General features: G+C 40.6%; 1 protein-coding gene across 1 annotated transcript; it reads right to left on the bottom strand.

The window, feature by feature from the left end:
- Window positions 1-1,996: 1,996 nt before the first annotated feature.
- On the bottom strand, window positions 1,997-11,284 carry LOC125481903 (ubiquitin-associated protein 2-like; the record flags this gene model as incomplete). Its single annotated transcript, XM_048593846.1, has 4 exons — window positions 11,217-11,284; window positions 9,583-9,766; window positions 2,759-2,936; window positions 1,997-2,247 (listed from the first exon to the last, which is right to left on the bottom strand). Coding segments are annotated over exons 1-4 (642 nt in total), but the record flags the coding sequence as incomplete, so codon positions are not given.
- Between the last annotated feature and the right edge of the window lie 1,983 nt (window positions 11,285-13,267).

Here is a 13,267-nt window from a genome sequence, read left to right as displayed (position 1 = left end):
ACAAAGGGGGTGGCCATGGGTACCCACATGGGCCCAAGCTATGCCTGCCTCTTTGTAGGTTACGTGGAACAATCCCTCTTCCATACCTACACTGGCCCTAAACCCCACCTCTTCCTCCGTTACATTGATGACTGCATCGGCGCCGCCTCGTGCTCCCACGAGGAGCTCGCACAGTTCATCCACTTCACCAACACCTTCCACCCCAACCTTAAGTTCACCTGGACCATCTCTAATACCTCTCTCTCCTTCCTGGACCTCTCTGTCTCCATCTCGGGCAACCACCTAGAAACCGATATCCATTTCAAGCCCACCGTCTCCCACAGCTACCTAGAATACACCTCCTCCCACCCACCTTCCTGCAAAAATGCCATCCCCTATTCCCAACTCCTTCGCCTCCGCCGCATCTGCTTGCAGGATGAGGCATTCCACTCCCGTACATCTCAGATGTCGTCGTTTTTCAAGGACCGCAACTTTCCCTCCTCAGTGGTCGAGAACGTCCTCAACCGTGTCTCCCACATTTCCCGCAACTCATCCCTCACACCCCGTCCCCACAATAACCACCAAAAAAGAATCCCCCTCATCCTCACGTACCACCCCACCAACCTCCGGATCCAACGCATCATCCTCCGACACTTCCGCCATCTACAATCCAACCCCACCACCAAAGACATCTTTCCCTCCCCACCCTTATCTGCGTTCCGGAGGGACCACTCTCTCCGTGACTCCCTTGTCCGTTCCACACTCCCCTCCAGCCCCACCACACCCAGCACTTTTCCCTGCAACCGCAGGAAGTGCTACACCTGCCCCCATACCTCCTCCCTCACCCCCATCCCAGGCCCCAAGAAAACTTTCCACATCAAGCAGATGTTCACCTGCACATCTGCCAATACGGTATACTGCTTCCGCTGTACCCGTTGTGGCCTCCTCTACATCAGGGAAACTAAGCGGAGGCTCGGGGACCGCTTTGCAGAACACCTATGCTCGGTTCGCAATAAACAACTGCACATCCCAGTCGCGAACCATTTCAACTCCCCCTCCCATTCCTCAGACGACATGTCCATCCTGGGCTTCCTGCAGTGCCACAACGATGCCACCCGAAGGTTTCAGGAACAGCAATTCATATTCCGCTTGGGAACCCTGCAGCCCAATGGTATCAATGTGGATTTCACAAGCTTCAAAATCTCCCCTCCCCCTACCGCATCCCAAAACCAGCCCAGCTCGTCCCCGCCTCCCTAACCTGTTCTTCCTCCCACCTATCTCCTCCTCCCACCTCAAGCCGCACCCCCATCTCCTACCTACTAACCTCATCCCGCTCCCTTGACCTGTCTGTCCTCCCTGGACTGACCTATCCCCTCCCTAACTCCCCACCTGCACTCACCTTTACTGGCTCCATCGACCCGTGTTTCCTCTCCACCTACCTTCTCCTCTATCCATCTTCTATCCGCCTCCCCCTCTCTCCCTCTTTATTTCAGAACCCCCTTCCCCTCCCCCATTTCGGAAGAAGGGTCTAGACCCGAAACGTCAGCCTTTCTGCTCCTATGATGCTGCTGGCCTGCTATGTTCATCCAGCTCTGCACCTTGTTGTCTCGGATTCTCCAGCATCTGCAGTTCCTACTTTCTCCATTTCACTGACTACCACTGTGCCGATGTCTCTGCTGATCCTGTCTTGCGAATGGAACAGGACGTATCCAGGGTCAGTGATGATGGTGTCTACATACAGTGCAGATGACAAGCCTTGGAAGGGGTTAAGTTATTCGATCTGTAATCAAACATGTATGTGCTGCATTCAGCCACCAGCCTCTGTTCTACCCTTCCCTGAAAGTCACGGGAGGGGCAAATGCTAACTGAAATCCCACAAAGCACAATGGAGTATTTAAATACTTGGAGATGGAACAACAAATTTAATTCTGAACATTAAATGTGATTACACTAGCTTAATAACAATCAAGCTGAAAACATCATTTTTAGTACAACAAAAAACTGTTTCTCAACTTACTTTAGATGATGTTGGTATTTTCCTCTTCTGTGTTTTAAGTTGTTTTTGCTGTATCTGTTGAGCATTGGTTATTTGATTGTCTGTGGAGATAGGTAGCAGTTGTATCATTTTAACAGCAGTGCTGTCAACAGGAGTCAATTCTCTTAACTTGATCTGAGTGGAATAGGTATTTAATACTGGTTCAGAGGTCTGCTGTTGCCGTTGAGTCATCTGGCTCAAAACAGGTGAAGGCTCAGGCTGGGTCTTGAAGTCTAAAAGATGCCCAAATAACTGCTCTTAAAATTCTTTTAAAAACAGATCAAAGTTTTGCACATTATACATTAAGACATTTATTCTTGTATTCCATTTTGTCTGCCCGGGGCCAAAAGACATATTTGTTATCTACTCATCTCATTTCCAATTCCTATGTTCCTGTAGCTGCTTCATATCAAGTTCTTGCATTTCTACAATATCGTGAGGCATAGTTTACAAAAAACATCTCGATTAAAATGCTCTGATGCCTCTTCAGTTTCTATCTTTCCCCACTCCGAATTTGTACAGCTGTCTAGATAAATTGAACACAGCTAACATTTCTAATTTGCCAAGACTGTTTTTGACTTTCTAAAAGTCAACCTCATTAAAAAGATGTACACAGTCATGAAATAAAATTTTACTTAGAATGCTGGAATCAAAAAACATTTAAAACAGAATTACAGCAAGGAAATACATGTTTCCTGATACAAATAGCAGGAACACACAATTTGCTCATAACTAAATACTGACCAAACTGGCTCAGAACTGTTGACTGTGAAGTTGATTTGTCTTCCCAAGAAGTGTTGTTATTTGTTTTCCTGGTCTGTGCAGAAATCTCTACCAAACCAGACGAATTCAACTGTTCAAGTAATTGGGACCCTGAAGAATTGGGGACTTTTGCAGCTGCAAGTTCCCCAAACCCTGGAGACTATAAGAAAAACAAAACAATTAAGTTTTTTTCCTGAGAAACATTAAATGGTATTATTCTACACATCTACAATACTTGTCCTTACTATGCCTGGCATTGAGAGCTTAGGAATTTTAAAACAAAATATTTGTACATGATATTTGCTTTAAGTTGCTCTTGCATAGCACTGTTACCAATTTAGGAAACTTCTTAACAATTTTAACCATAGATTTACATTGACAAGCACCTCTGCGTATGACATTTAATGGGATTTTCTCCAGCTCAAGTACAAACTGTACACTTAACAGACAGCTAAGTGTTCAACTTGTTACACCAAAATCCCATTAATGCCATGAAACAAAACCCCAAAATCAAGATAAATACAATACAAGACTTGACACCAACACAGATCACTAGTTCAGATGCCGCTCAGTAACAAAACTGCTACGTCTGGATAAAACAAAACCTTTGCTAGATAAAAAGCTACTCCTGTGCAATTTGAAAGTAATTACTTTAAAATGTATAAAAATGCATAATGATCCCAAAATTCAGACACAATTTCTAAAATCTGTTTCCCAACCCAGAAAGGTACTTCAAATGCACTTGGATTTGACTTCAATCACGTTATTTCTTCCTCCGATCCGTCTCACCACTGTTTCCTGGTGGCCCAAAAACTACCTGCTCAAAATGAAAGTACTAACAAATCACAGGAATTTTAACTAACTAAAAAGATGCATTTTGCAAAAGTTCAAAAATCTTTAGACTGAAAATCTACATCAAATACTTATTACTGAAGGTGGATGTGGACCATTTTTAAATAGAAATCTCTTCAAAAACACTGTTCATGTAATTGCCTTGCTGCAAAATGCCTTCAACTACACTGAAATGCATGGCAATAAAATTGACAATCCAATTGTGTCCAAACAATCATTCAAAATTCATTAAAATGCAGTTACTTTAGCTTAGAGAAGGTTTAACTATAAAGTTAACTACGTTATGCAATTATGAACATTAACAGCTCGCTGATCAAATCAGAATCAATGCGCTCTCAATTTTCTTTATTACCTAAAACGTGAGTTCTGCAGTTCAAGTTTAGCAACCAAAGAGACAAATCGAAGAGACAAACCTTCCAGACATGGTCTGAATTATTTGTTTCAGCACTTCTAGATTCTAGGCTACAACAAGTGTTTATCTGCAACAGACTTTTCCCATTAACTCAGGAACAATCAAGCTTTCATTAATCCAACATTCAAACTGCAGTACCAAATGGCAAATTTTAAACAAGTATTTGTTTCTTGGTCAGTTCTTAGTAAAGAAACTAACTAAATCAAGATTTGCTCAGTAAATAAAGTTCATAATTTGAGAAACAAATTTGCTTTCCACGAGTAATTTTTTGTGGAATTAGAAAGCCTTGGAATTAAATTTCCATTTGGGGTTGAAAGGGGATAAAAACAATGCACATAGAACACAGAACGGCACAGCCCAGTACAGGCCCTTTGGCCCATGATGTTGTGTCGAACTTTTACCCTAAACCTAAATTCTATCTAACCTCCACCCCTACCTTACACTATCATCCATATGCCTATCTAATAGCCGCTTAAATGCCCCTAATGAGGCCGACTCCACTACCCTCTCCGGCAATGCATTCCACCCCCCTACCACTCTCTGAGTAAAGAACCTACCTCTGACGTCTCCCCTGTATCTATCTCCACTCACTTTAAAACTATGCCCCCTTCTAATAGCTACCTCCACCCTAGGAAAAAGTCTCTGGCTGTCCACTCTATCTATACCTCTGATCATTTTGTACACCTCTATCAAGTCAAAAGAGAAAAGCCTTAGCTCTCTCAACCTTTCCTCATATGACCTTCCCTCCATTCCAGGCAACATCCTGGTAGATCTCCTCTACACCTTTTCCAACACCTCCACATCTTTCCTGTAATGAGGCAACCAGAACTGGACACAATACTCCAGATGTAGCCGAATCAGGCTTTTGTATAGCTGGAGCATAACTTCACGGCTCTTGAACCCAATCCCTCTATTAATGAAAGCTAACACACCATACGCCTTCTTAACACTCTATCCACCTGGGTGGCAGCTTTCAGGGAACTGTGATCATGAACCCCAAGATCCCTCTGCTCCTCCACACTACCAAGAATCTTTCCGTTAACACCACATTCTGCTTTCAAATTTGTCCTTCCAAAATGAATCACCTCACACTTTTCAGGGTTAAACTCCATCTGCCACTTCTCACCCCAGCTCCACATCCTATGTTACAAAGGGACATTGATACAACAGCCCTCCACACTATCCACAACTCGACCCACCTCCGTATCGTCCACGAACTTGCTAATCCACCCTTCCACTCCTTCATCCAAATCATTTACAAAAATCACAAACAGAAGAGGACCCAGAACTGATCCTTGTGGTACCCCACTCGTAACTGAGCACCATGTTGAAAATTTTCCACCCTTTGTCTTCTAAGGGTCAGCCAATTCTGAATCCAATCTGCCACATTTCCCCCTATCCCATGCCTCCTTACCTTCTGCATGAGCCTACCATGGGGAACCTTATCAAACGCCTTACTTAAATCCACGTATGCCACATCCACTGCTCCACCTTCATCCACGTGTTTGGTCACCTCTTCAAAGAATTCAATAAGGTTTGTGAGGCATGATCTACCCCTCAAATCCATGCTGACTATCACAAATCAAACTGTGCCTTTCCAAGTGACCATAAATCCTATCTGTCAGAGCCCTTTCCAATAATTTGCCCACCACTGATGTAAGAGCATTATTTAAATTGGTGGATAAAATCTTTCAGGAAACAGAGCTGCAATGAAGTCTGTTATGAAATTCCTGTTTTAACAAAAGAGACTTACAGTTCAACTAAGCTTCCACTGGTTAATCATTTACTTCATTATACCTGTCAAATGATCAGATTTGAATGTATACAGGTCAGTTCTTGTATTAAAACTAAAAATTAGAGTGTTCAGTATCAGCTCAGCCACAAGTTTGAAAAAGCACAGCGTGCACATATAATTTCATGGCGGGGGGGGGAAAGAGGGAGCACAGTGGCTCAGTGGTTAGCACCGCAGCCTCACAGCGCCAGGGACCCGGGTTCAATTCCAGCCTCGGGCAACTGTCTATGCGGAGTTTGCACATTCTCCCTGTGTCTGCGTGGGTTTCCTCCGAGTGCTCTGGTTTCCTCCCACAGTCCAAAGATGTGCGGGCTAGGTGGATTGGCCATGCTCAATTGCCCGTAGTGTTCAGGGGTGAGTGGGTTATAGGGGGAATGGGTCTGGGGGGGATGCTCCAAGGGTCGGTGTGGACTTGTTGGGCCGAAGGGCCTGTTTCCACACTGTAGGGATTCTATGACAACCCAAGAGTCCTGCATCTAACTAAATTTTAAAACCAGTTGTTTTAGCCTTCAAGAAACTAACTTTAGCTGAAATCTTTTAAAAAAAAAAATAAAAAAAAAATTAAGAGGATGCTCAGCTTTCTCAAGGTCACAAAAATAACTACAATAAAGTATGAAAAGTTTAAACCAGCATCAGACACCCCGAATGGATTAAGCAACAAATAGAATATTCTAATCTACTTGACCATTCTGATGATTTAACAGATGACGCTTTAGGTTCAACACCTGAATTTTAGATCGAAGTAATGGGCAGACAGAACACCTATCACATTTACCCTGGGCCTGAAGATAGTTGATATCAAAACCAAAACCTTATGATCAGTGCCTCACTCCACAAAACCAACACAACTGGACCAAAGTATATGTAGACAGTCACAAGAAACTGATTTCCAAAAGCTCAGGCCCTGATAAAGTAAATTCAAGAAGTTATACATCAAATTAACTGGTTGCCTGACAATAGATGTTTGGCAGCTTTTTATACCAGCAACTTACAGATTTTACCTATGTAACTCCTAGACTGTACTAGTGAACTGCATTGGTATCTTGGGAACAATTAAATTAATATCAGACAAAAAGCAAAGCTTCAAAAAGGACAGTTCTTTCACGGCTGGAAGCAGCTGACTGAAATTACATAGTCAAGTTTAAACAACTCTGGAAATGCTCAATTAAAAATACCATGGTCATACTTATTTGATCACTTGTTACTGACTACAGAAAATGCATGGATTTTTGCCTTTGCGCAAATGTGGATAGAATTTAAACAATGAGGAAGAGGAGAGGTGACACCAACAAAGCTTTCAGAAACCTCTCAGTAGATTTTCAAGTGCAGCATAAGTATATCGCATTATTCAATCAGCCTTGGGGATTATAGAGATTGCTTGCTTTGTGCAAACAGCTGCAATAAAAACCTAACATCCCACATGATATTCCACCTTCACATTTAGCGTTTAAATCTACCACAAGACCGGTAATGCAGATATCCAATTCACATTACTGTACTTTATAATATTCAATCAAGATTTGGTTCATAATATCCCATTAAAATTGCTGCCTAAATGCTACAATTGATACGTGTATTTAGAAGAAAAAATGGAAACACTAATTACAAAGCCTTTGGCTGGACCTTTCCATGGATATAACCCATGGATTTTAGACTTGGTTCATTTTTATTCTACAAATTCATTACGTAATCGAGCTTGAAATAGGTAATTCAGTCTGCCAAGCACAAACTGCATGGCATCTGGTCTAATAAGTCACATTGTCCGATGAACACCACTACAACATTTTTATACTACAGACTTAAAAATTAGTATTATGCATATAGCAATTTTCTGTTCTAAATTATTTCAAAGAATTTTCAAAACATTACTTAAAAGGTTAAATAATTCAAGATAATGGTGAAGAAATAGAAGAACTTAGCATAGTTGAGGCAGTAGAGTATGGGTACAGTTACTTTTCCACATTAGGATACCCTTCTGGCAGGGAGCAGCAGTAGCCCTTGCTAAATGTAGGAACCATTTCAGAAAAGAGACAAACAGCCTAATTGCATTGCAAAAACGTCAACAGGGTAACTTATGCCTGCACACAGGATGAAAAGGTAGCACCATCAGCAACTCCAATCTTGTCCTGACCCAACATGCACGCAGGTTTATCAGAAAGACACTGAACAGGAAATGGAACATTGGCCAAAGGGGATGAAATTTGGCAAATGGAAATAAAGATCACCAAGCTACCAGACCTATCCAAAACGCAAATGGACAATCACTTCAGTTATTAAACTATACAGAAGTTTGGCCTTTAACGGCTTTATAAACCAGGCAGGAGGTTTTTCTCACCTTTTTCACTTTCTCCAGTTTCACCAGAGAAGGGATCAAATTTATTGTCCTCAATTTACTATCCAATGTCAATGTTCTGCACATCAAAACAAGTTGTAATTTTGAAATTACATTTGTCCAACTGACTCTCAACATTTTGCACTCATTTGCAGCTTATATCATCCAAAAAATAAGAATTCCCACCGGGCAAAACTGACAAAGCAGCTTTGTTTCAGACTTAAATACTCCACTGGTTTTAAACGCAGAATTGCAGCTTAGTAGTCAACTGAATTACTTGCCAGCTCAACCCAAATAATAAGAAATTTAAATCTCGCTTCCAATATATTTAATATACAAGTTACTACCTACATTTATTATTTAAGTCACTTTTTAGTCAAATTCACACTGCAAACTGCAGTCCAAAATTGGTTTCCAAGCCATTTTCACACTGTTTTGCCTGGCCAATGGAAATATGCAGATGAACATCAAGAAGTAGCTCCTGAATCACAAGAAGAATACTGTCGATGCTTTGATTTTGTGAAACTGACTGAATTCAGAACAAAATAGCTCCAATTAAAGTTGCCTTGGTTATGCAATGTAATCTCAAAATATTACAGCACGAGACATGCGTTCAATCTGGTTTAGAAAGCACAAACTCAGAACAAGAGTTTTTAATTTTGATGCTCAAAGACAGACAAAGATGAAAGAAACACCTTCATGAAGTATCTTGCATTTCTTAGTTTTACTTAATTCCTTTACTAAATTGTCATCTGTAGGCCTTAGACATTGCCATGGCACAGAGATGAGAAATAATCAGCCCTTTTTAGCAGCTGAGGGAGATGTTCAAAGAATTTAAGAGCTCAACTTTACACTAAAGTACTTTTTGCTGAGGGTGCAGCACCTGGTATCAAGGATGTGTCCCTTAAGGACAATCTCTCCCCTGGTTCCCAGGCCCACTTTCAGACATTTTGATGGAGCAGCCCACTCCAAGAAGACCCATGCCCAGGACAAAGTCCATCCATCAATGAAAACTCAGCATCACGGAATCAGCAATACTTGAATCCCATCAGCTGCTTAGTCATACCAGAAGAGAAAAACACACGAGAAACAATTTTGCAATAGCCACAAGACCACAAGCTTTATCATAAAGATAAAGAAAAACTCACTACCTAGAATGAAGGGTGATACCCTGATACTGAAAAGCAAAGCAGCATTCCAAAAAAAAAAGACAATTTGCAGATTCCACAAAAAGGATCATGCTTTAAAGTCTGATTACACTAACACAGAAGGTCAAACCCAAGTGCTGTAGAAGACCTGTTCTGAAGGAGAAAACTGAGAATGTACATCTGAAAAGTCTATCAAACGTCATTTTAGAAGCTCTTCTAATTGACAAAAAACATCAAAATGTAGAGTAATTGCATTTTCTTTTGGTTTACCAGGTTCTGATTGTAGGAATTCACAGCATTGGAGTTGCCTTCCACCGATGAAATTGGATCATCATGTTGGGAATTAGTGAACACCAGTGACTGAGTGAGGTTTGCCTGTTGGGGTGCTTCACACGAGTTGGTTTCTGTTACAGTACCAGTTGAGGGTTTTTGAAGCAATGTTGCTAGATCAGTGCTTAAAAAAAGACAAGTTTATTTTCAGACCTTTTAACAGGTTCTGCAAGGACTGTAAAATTGATTCTGGAGGCACTCATAACACGTTAGACTAGATTTCCTTTGTAAAAAATAGCACAACCTGGCTTACAGCCTAAAAATAAAGTCAGATCTTATGAAATGGGGAAGAAACATCCCCAAAAAAACTGAAAACGGCTGCAGACCAATATGAAGGCCTCATGTAATCTGTATTCAAGCACATGTTTATTAGCCTAGTATCTGCAAATTAGATGTGGAGGGAGAGAAAGGGCAGTGGAATTGGTTGATTCAGTTGTGGAAACAAGATTAGGCACCAGGCATGAGCTGGTGAGTAATGAATGTTTGCAGACACAAGTTCAGACTATCAAATCACAGCCATCAAGTAAAATAAATAACCCCAAATATCTATAAAGCCTGGATAAGGAGAATTGAAGTTGCCAGATGGTATCTGTTGCATCCTAATGATTAATGTGATACAAGTGTGGAGAAGTAAGTCTACCTTGTTGGCTGTAGATGGTAAATAAGATTCAGGGGTGTTGACTGTTACAGTTATCCTGCTCCAAAGCAAGCAATCATTGGAACAGAACTGTTCTTACAAGTTTGTTGTATTTCAAGTTGGCTGTTCTGTTAATTGTCTGTTCTTGCATAAAGAAAGTACTTAGTAAATTTCAATTTAAAGCAAATTTACTTAGTTACACAGTGCTGTATTCCTCTTTTGCGGAATAATTCTAAGCAATAAACTAGAGAGCAACTCTTCCATAAATAATTAATATTTCGAGCCATGTCAAGTGAGCAACAAGAGCCAAATTTTAGCAATAGGTTTTTACAGCTTCTAGCCATTTACTTTAATAGCCAAGCACTTGTAAATTATTTCCAAACATCACATCTGCTAAAATTGAGGTTTTCTGGGAGGTATGAATCTTGGCATTTTCCACAAACCATAAACTTTACGGCAACTTCAAAAAACATGGCATATCATTTGAACAGAGAAGATTTGAATATGTTCAAATTTGTCCTGAAATATTTTCAGACTTGACTTAGAAATCCAGACTCATTGAAGAAATTCTGCATGAACTGCAGTTTGGGTTTATTTTTTGGTTCAGAAACCAGATCAACTAAAAAACAACAGAAGAACATAGCTGACAGAAATATTTGTTGCAAAATAATTAAAGAAACTGGCATTACAACATTGCAACATTGCACTGCCACATGAAGTACAGACTTGCTCAGGAGTTTGCTTGGCAGCCTCAAGAATTGGATTTAGTCAGTAGTGTACAGTTGTAACAGGCACTCAGCTTTCTACTGTAACAATTTCAAATGGCAGCAATTTCAAACGCTGGTTTAAAATATATGAATGCAATTATCTTCTAATTTGATATTCTACATTGCATGCATCAACTAGTTAAATCATGTTAAAGACAAATGTTTCATACCTTGAACCTGGAGGGACTTGGTTCTCCATTCTTACAAGAGTGGAAGCTGTAAAGACCTTTGTTTCTGTCAGCTGCTTAAAAAATGCATAAGAACATTAATGTTTATGCAGGTCTCCATTTTCTCAGCAACAAATACACGAATAGACAAAAACAAGAGATGCTAAAACTATTCAGTGGATCAGGCAGAATCTGTGGATAGTAGTAGTTAATATTTCAGGTCAAGATGACCTTTCCTCACGACAGAAGAAACAGACATTTACCTGCAGTGCTAACTGTTTCTCTCAAAAGATGCTGCCAGATAGCACATTCAGTAGGTTTTGAAAATTTTTAGTTCCAAATTCCAACATCCACAGAATTGTGCTTTGTCCAACATAGCTGTAACAGGTACTTTAAATACACTTAAAATCAGGAAAGGAGTTGCTCAATGACCAGCTCAGACATAATAGAATGGAAAGGTCTCAAAGTTGCAATTCTGCTTGCACCCCATTAGTGATTTCAATCAAAGAATTTGGGGAAAAAAAAAGTGCCATTAATTGCTTCAGAAAGGGGAGCAAAGAAACACAAGAATGCGTAGGTCATTCAACCCATCGAGTTTGCGCCACCATTAAAAAAGACCACGGCTCTGATCATAATCTCAAATCTACACTGCTACCATCTAGCTCCGCCTTAAATATTCAGGGACTCAACTAAACTCAGGTGTTTGAAAATCAAAAGTTTGAACAAATTAAATCAAAACTGTAGGAACACACATAAAAATAGTACATCAGGGATAGAGTTCCAAAGACTCGTCACCCCAAAATCCCAATTCTGTTTTAAGTGGTCAATTCCCGATTTTTAAAAAAAGTGGCCCCTAATTTTGATACATCCAGAGGAGGAAACATCCTCTCCACATCTACTGTCAAGACCCCTTAGGATTTTCTATGTTTCAATCAAGTTGCCTCTTACTCCAAACTTAGCAGATACAAGCCAAGCCTGTCCAGCCTTTCCTCAAGACAACCCACCTATTCTAGGAATTAGTCTAGGAAAACTATGAACTGTAACATTTACTTCATTCCTTAAATAACCAAGGCAATACTTGATACTTATCTGCACTTTTCAAAAGCTTCCTTGTGATCTCTTCACAATTTCCTCTCCTCTCTTTGTAACGTCACCAAATATGGCAACTATATCTTACAGTCATAGAGTAATACAGCATGGAAACAGGCCCTCCAGCCCAAACTGGTCCATATTGACCATGGTGCCCACATTTGGTCCATATGCCTCTAAATCCTTCCTATCCATGTACCTATCCAAATGATTCATAAATGTTGCTATTGTACCCACCTCAACCACTTGCTCTGGCAGCCCATTCCATTTACATATGACTGTCTGCATGAACAAATTGTCCCTCGGGTGCTTTTTAAATCTTTCCCCACTTAGCTTAAACCTATGCTCTCCAGTTTTCAATTTCCCATCCTTGGGAAAAACACTATATGCATTCATCCTATCTGTGCCCCTCATGATTTTATCTTTCTCAATAAAGTTACCCCTCATTGTCCTATGAACCAAGGAATAAAGTCCTATCCTGGCCTACAACTCAGGCATACTAGTCCGGTCAACATTCTCATAAATCTTCTTTGCACACTTGCCAAAGTTTAACTATATTTTTGCTTTAACAGGGTGACCAAAACTGAACACAATCCTCCAAGTGCGGCCTCACCAACAACTTCCACAACAGTAACATAACATCCCAACTCTTATACTCAATGCCTCGACCAATGAAGACCAGCATGCTAAATGCCTTCTTCACCACACTGTCCACTCCTAGGTCCCCTGTACCACATCACTCCTCAGGGCCTTACCATTTACTGTAAAAGTCCTACCTTGGTTTGACTTTCCAAAGTGCAACACCTCACACTTATCTGTATTAGAACATAGAACAGTACTGCCCCTTCAGCCCACGACGTTGTGCCAACCTACTATCCTACTCCAAGATCAAACTAACCTGCATACCTTCATTTTACTATCATCCATGTGCCTATCCAAGAGTCGCTTAGAATGTCCCTAATAAA

Source organism: Rhincodon typus, unplaced genomic scaffold (assembly GCF_021869965.1).
Source record: "Rhincodon typus isolate 14 unplaced genomic scaffold, sRhiTyp1.1 hic_rhity00004209, whole genome shotgun sequence".
Classification (NCBI taxonomy): domain Eukaryota; kingdom Metazoa; phylum Chordata; class Chondrichthyes; order Orectolobiformes; family Rhincodontidae; genus Rhincodon; species Rhincodon typus.
The sequence above is the reverse complement of the archived record's forward strand: the minus strand, read 5'-3'. Positions and strand labels throughout refer to the sequence as shown.